Consider the following 6,333-nt stretch of genomic DNA (forward strand, 5'->3'; position numbering starts at 1 on the left):
CCCCCCCGTGTGTGTGTGTGTGTGTGTGTGTGTGTGTGTGTGTATGCGTGTGTGTTTGTGGATGTGACGAGCTATTTCAAATTCCTGTTGCCTTGACTTCCATGCTTTGATGAATTATCCAACCTGGAATTGTGACCTAAAGTAAGCTCTTTCTACCCTAAGTTGTTTCTGTCAAGAGTATTTTATCGTGGCAACAGAAACAAAACCAGGACCTACATTTTGGAAGTTATAGATAAGGAAAAGTTATAGATAAGGAAATGGCAACTGGGTACCAAACCACCTCCTACCCACTACCAGATGGATCCACTATCAACCCTGTTGATAGTGAATGAAGTGGGCAGGTTCTTAACAAATCAGAGATCAGCCACAGGCAACGCAGGGACTATAGCCCCTGTCCAGTCAGTACCTGCTGGTGAGAGAAAGATGACATAGCAGCATAGGGTTAGGAATGCAAGCTTATACCTTGAGTCTTCTCCTTATAAAAACAAACTATGGATACTACTAGTAACAAAGCTATCCCGATTGTAATGAATTTCATTTGAATGTTCTGGCATAAGGATATTTTATCACGGAGCTGGAGAGATAGCTCAGTCGTTTAGAACATGTGCTGCTCCTGAGTTCCGTTCCCAGCACCCATGTTGGAAGGCTCACAACGATCTATAGCTCTAGCTCCAGGGGAGCTTCTGGCCTCCTTGGGAACCCACATTTACATACACATAGATATACACACAGGCAATTAAAAACAAAGTAATATTTTATAAAAGAATACTTCATCAAACTGGATATTCTGGCCCACATCAGTAATCCAAGCACTCAAAAGGCTGAGGCAAGAGAATTGTGAGTTTAAGGCTAGCCTAAACCTACATGACAAATGTACATAGCTACATTCCCAAGAGCAAAACAAAATTGATCCAAGTTCTAAAATCAAAAATGACATCTTGGGTTCTTTTTTTAAATGTTAGCATTCCTGAGGTTGCAAGAATTCACAATGGAGGGTCATCAGCAGAAACTCTCCAGACCAACAGCAGGAAGCCTAGTACAGCACAAAGGCTGACCTCTAACCTCTCCCCCCACCCCATTCCATTTGCAGAGCTCGAGGTCTTCCCTTTCAACTGAACGTGTAGCCTTGCACATGCCAGGCAAGTGCTCCACACTGCACTCTGCTCCTAGAGCCCTGCAGTTGTCCTCTAATGAAATGGCCCAGTATTTGCAAGGCTGCTGATCCAGTGTAGCAACAAATTCATACTTGTGGAACTCATTCCAGATAATAAAAATATGATAACAGCAAAGCAGCACAAACTTCTGTAGAAATTCATATACTACATACATAGTAGGAAGCTGTAGTAAATGTTCACATACTTAAATAAATACCAAATAGTACAAAGAGCAACCAACATGGTTCTATTGAAAACTGTCTTCAACTGTGGNACCCAAGGTCAGCAATACAATATTTTCTTTACAAAGTGACGATCATAAAAATCTATAAATGCACAAATTCATGTGTAGGCTATTCTCATGTAGTTATGTCATCAGGATACACTTCCTTTCATTCTTTCCTGAGGTATCTCTGTGGGTTGATTTTATCTTACTACTGGAGAGATGCACTGCCTTTGANCACCCTTTCCTAAAATGATTCTTAAAACCTGCAAAATTTTTATTGCATAGGACACTATTCATGACAGAGAGACTGGGAACTGCAAATATGTTGCACTGGAACAAGTCTTACAAATATTTCATTTTAAGAATTTGTTACATACATTTTTTACAGTTTGTNTCTTCTTAAAAATTGACCTTAGAGGTAAGAGCAAATTAAATACAACAAAGCATCTTAGGAATGTTAGTTTTAGAAAGTCAGATGAATGATACAAAGAAAAAAGCCATAATTCTTGCCGGCTATATATTGTATTGCATTCAAAAGCAACTGTACATGCTGTAATCAGTTCATAGTTAAATATTTCTACTAATCTGTTTTGGGAGAGCAAATGTCTTTCAAAGTTTCAAGCTCCTCTATAAGCTTCTTGTTCTGAACTTCCAGCACTGCAACTCGACTCTCAAGACACTTCACATACTCTTTCTTTCGACGTCGACATTCTTTAGCAGCTTCCCTGAAAAAAGTAGAAGCAGAAGGGCAAACAAAACGTATGTTGCATGCTATTGGCAAAAGAGCAAGCTTGGTAGTATGAGGAGAGCTGCATTCCAACCCATGGAACAGTATTCCCAATTCACACCCTACAGCAGACTATATTCTATAGCAAGGGTTAAGAGACCCATCTACAAGTCCATGTGGCCATTATGAGGATGTTGCATCGCCTGCCCCGATTAGAGTTCACAGTCAACAAGGTCCAAGTCAAACACAGTTACTCTGCTTTATGGCAATAAAGGTCTTTGAGGGCCTTGAGTTCCTCAATGAGGGTCTTGTTTTGATTTTCAAGCACAGCCACACGATTTTCAAGACATTTGACATATTCTTTCTTCTTCCTGCGACACTCCCGGGCAGCTTCCCTGGAACCAACACAAGGCAAATGACAACAGGAACAACCTCCCAGCACAATCCAGAATGGTTCCTTGAACATCTGCCCCCCCCCCCATTCTACACAGTCAACAGCCAACCAATCTGAGGAAATTTAAACAAAGCTACACAACAAACAGAGCAAAGTAGATACCTTGTAGAGAAAAACAAACCAAATGAGGAGCACTGGTAGCTTTTTCCAAAGAGTGTTCTCTTGGGCCATCCATGCCATGACAAGAAAGACCCTCTGTGTACAATGAACAACAACAAAAGGACCACACTCCCAGCAGAATTCCTACTAAGACATTCACAAATCCTTTCAGTCCTCTCAGTTAATTTTTGGTTGTCAAAAAACATACTTACTAATCATAATGAGAAAATGTCACTTGATGAAAATGAGTTTAAGAATCCTATGAAGTCTCAAATGCCAATATTGAACAGTTGTGTACTTTGAGACTAAATCTCAACAAAACAATCAATCACGGTTGTCAAAAACAACCTGAATAGAAAACACAACATGGACAAATTATAACAATAAATAAAACTCATGGATGTTTATGCACCAAGGAAAATGGGCACTGCTTGTGAAAAATTAAAGAATGGCATAACATGACACAAAACTTAAAAACACAGACAATTTAAGCTGACAAGTGTTAGAATACCACAATTACAAATACAGAAAAGGAAGCTGGCATGGTGGTACATGTCTGTAGACCTAGCACTTGGGAGATAGAGACAGCAGAACCACAAACACAAAACCAGGAGCTGGAGAGGTCAGTGATTACAAACCCTGGGTGCTTTCCCGGAGGGCCTGGAAGATTCCATCCCAAGCACCCACATGCTGGTTCACGACTGTCTATAACTCCAGCTCCAGGGTGGCCACCAGGCATACACGTGTTACACAGATAAACACTCAGGCCAAATACACACACACATTAAAAAAAAAAAAAAAAAAAAAAAGGCCGGGCTAACCTCAGTTACTTTACAAGCATAAAGCTAGTGAGAGGTATTTGGAACCTATCATAAGTAAACAGGCAGACAAATATAATGGCAGTTACTAGCTAACTGAAAAGAATTAATATGCAATTCTCTAACCACATGAATTTAATTCACACTGAACACATTTCACAGCACATTAAGCAACCAAAGTGAAAAGACAGACCAACAAGCACCCAAATAACTGAAACTAACAAAGATAAGTTAGTCACTTTTATGTGTGATCCCAGTAAACAATAACTAACACTGTCCCCATTTTCTCTCTCCTTTTTTGAAAAGTGGAACAGGATGGAGGCGACTTCACTTAACTGTTCTAAGGAGAGGCTCTCTGATAAAGCTTTATTTGGGAATACTTAGTTCTCAGAAATTGCCAGTCACTGTCACTCAACTGAATTCACAAAGGTATGCTTCATGGGTAGATACCAGTCACTGCAATGTCAGTCATCAATGCCATCCCCCAACTGTGACACATACAACAGACATGGCCAACTGCTGTATTTTTAGAAGAATTGGCTCTCATGGAACGGATGTCTCTTTCCTCATGCAAAGCAAGACAGCAGAAAAGGAATGTTGAAATCTTGATGGGCTGCAGGAAAAAAAACAAGCCCTAGTTCCTGGCCAAGAGTGCTGTACTCACCCTGTGAACCCACCAAGGGTTGGACAACTGAGCAGTGAAAAAAACTAAAACATGTCAAAGTAAAGCTTGGTAAAGCAGGGGTTACAGTAATCCAAATGGTGCACAGTGGGGAGTGTAGGCATACTCCCCACATAGCTGCCAGTCAGGGAATTGAAATGTATTTATAAGTACCTATGTTTTTTTCATCATTAAATATGTTAAACTCTAAATATAAAAGGAAGACAGTCTTTCCATACAAACTTTAAATGAAAATTTAAATTCAGTGTTGTGAGGTAGTCAGCTTTTAACCTCTTGCTTACTGTAAATATCCACACTCTGTATCAGACACTGTGTGTGAGATGTGACTGGAGTCAAAATGTCCCAAGCACAAAGCTTTAGTGATCACACAAGTGGTTGGCACATTCCTAAGTATTCTCAGCTGTGGCAAACACCTGTTTCTTCTATTAATAGGTAGCTCAGTTTGCAGGCTTGAGTTTGACCAAATACATCCTCAGCATGGAGAGGAAACAATATGGCAACTGTAGGAAAAGGGTGAAGAGCCAGGTGTGCTGCAAACCTGTACAAGCAACACTCAGAAGGTGAAGGCAGGGAAGAGAAGCACATGTCTGAGGCCAGGGCCACACCGTCTCAAAGCCAATGTCAAGCTAAACAGGAAATGGTGACCAGGCTTCAAGGAATCAAAGCTACTGCTGACGAGTGTGATAGGGATATAGCTATCTGCTATCAATGTCAGCTGATACCTGACCTTGCTCTTGCTAACTGTAAAGCCTGCATTTTCTCCATGAAGTCCAAACTTTACATGTAGATCCTTTTGAGGTGACCTTGCTATTAGGAAGAGGAAGGCTCTCAAAGAAAGAACTGCTAGGCAGCATAGCCTACTTCTGGTTCCCTGGCTTTATGATCTTGGCCTACTTGCCACTTAACCATTCCAACTCCAGGTCCTCATCTCCAGAGTGAGGCTAGAATTACTCTGTGATCACAGAGTTGGGTAAGACTTAAGGAAACTGGAGGAACAAGTACTTGAAATTTGCTAAGCTAATGCTGAGTCACCCAAGAGCCATATGCTGCTGCTTTTCTCTAGCTATCTCTAGTCTGACACTGGCAGGCTAAATAATTCTCCTCAGAGTCCCTTATAGTGGGGCCCTATTTCTAGCCAGTGAAATGTAGGTAAAAGAAGACAGGAACGTCTTCTAGAAAAAAAAAAAATCTTCTGGAAAAATAGACTACGTGAGCTGCACTCTTAGACCACAGCCCTCCTCCCCTCTTCCTATCATCACCAACAGCAGACATACTGTGGTCCTGATGACAAAAATGTACATGCTGAAGATGCGGCAGCAAGGAGCCCACATCCCTGGAGACACCGGGGACCTTTTTTCTGGCTGTGTATGTACCTGCCAGAAAAATTTCCCATATATGCCAGTAATTATGGCGTGTGCCAGTCTGACCTATATGCTAGAAACCAAACTTGGATCTTTCTGAAGAGCAACAAGTGCTCTTGACCTCTAAGCCACCTCTCCAGCCATTCCTTCTGTATCTTTAAAGCAACAACACTGCTGATGAGAAAATATGACCTGGGAGAGAGATAAATGTTTCTATCTTTATTATCCTACTTCTAATGTATGTGTATTCACCATCTACTGATTTAGACAAGCAATAAGTTTGGCAAATGTAGCCAACTTAAGGAGTTACATGGCATATGAAATTGAATCTTTTCTTTAAAAGATTTATTTTTGTTTCTTATAAAAGTTTTTGTTATAGATGTTGTTTGTTTTTGTCACCCTGGGTAGCCTAGAACTATATTATGTAGACCAGGCTGGCCTCAAACTCATTATATACACCTGCCTCTTCCTCCAAAGGTGCTGAAATAAAAGGTGTATATTACCACACTCAGTCTTATTTTTATATGTATAGGTGTTTTGCAAGAATTTATGTATGTGCAACATTTGCATGCCTAATGCCTATGGCAGCAAGAACAGGGTAACAATCACCTGAGAAATGAAGTTACAGGAAGTTATGAACCACCATGTGAGAGCTGGGAATCAAACCCAGGTCTTCTGCAAGAACAGTAAGTGCTCTTAACTTCTAAGCCATCTCTCCAATCCTTATTCATTCTCTCTCTCTCTCTCTCTCTCTCTCTCTCTCTCTCTCTCTCTCTCTCTCTCTCTCTGTGTGTGTGTGTGTGTGTGTGTGT

General features: G+C 40.8%; 1 protein-coding gene across 30 annotated transcripts in view; it reads right to left on the bottom strand.

Annotated features, from left to right (window-relative positions):
• Positions 1 to 736: 736 nt before the first annotated feature.
• The window catches only part of Crem (cAMP responsive element modulator), a 74,033-nt gene continuing 68,436 nt past the window's right edge, over positions 737 to 6,333 (bottom strand). For 11 of the 30 annotated variants that reach the window (XM_029546847.1, XM_029546844.1, XM_021215155.2 and 8 more), the window contains one exon: positions 2,013 to 2,502. In XM_029546847.1, coding sequence (XP_029402707.1) covers positions 2,358 to 2,502 — 145 coding nt within the window. In that variant the 3' untranslated portion in view covers positions 2,013 to 2,357. Of the gene's footprint in view, positions 2,503 to 6,333 lie in introns of all 30 variants that reach the window. The other 19 variants (XM_021215157.2, XM_021215162.2, XM_021215168.2 and 16 more) reach the window with 3 other exon arrangements.

The sequence above is a fragment of the Mus pahari genome, chromosome 15, assembly GCF_900095145.1.
Source record: "Mus pahari chromosome 15, PAHARI_EIJ_v1.1, whole genome shotgun sequence".
NCBI lineage: Eukaryota > Metazoa > Chordata > Mammalia > Rodentia > Muridae > Mus > Mus pahari.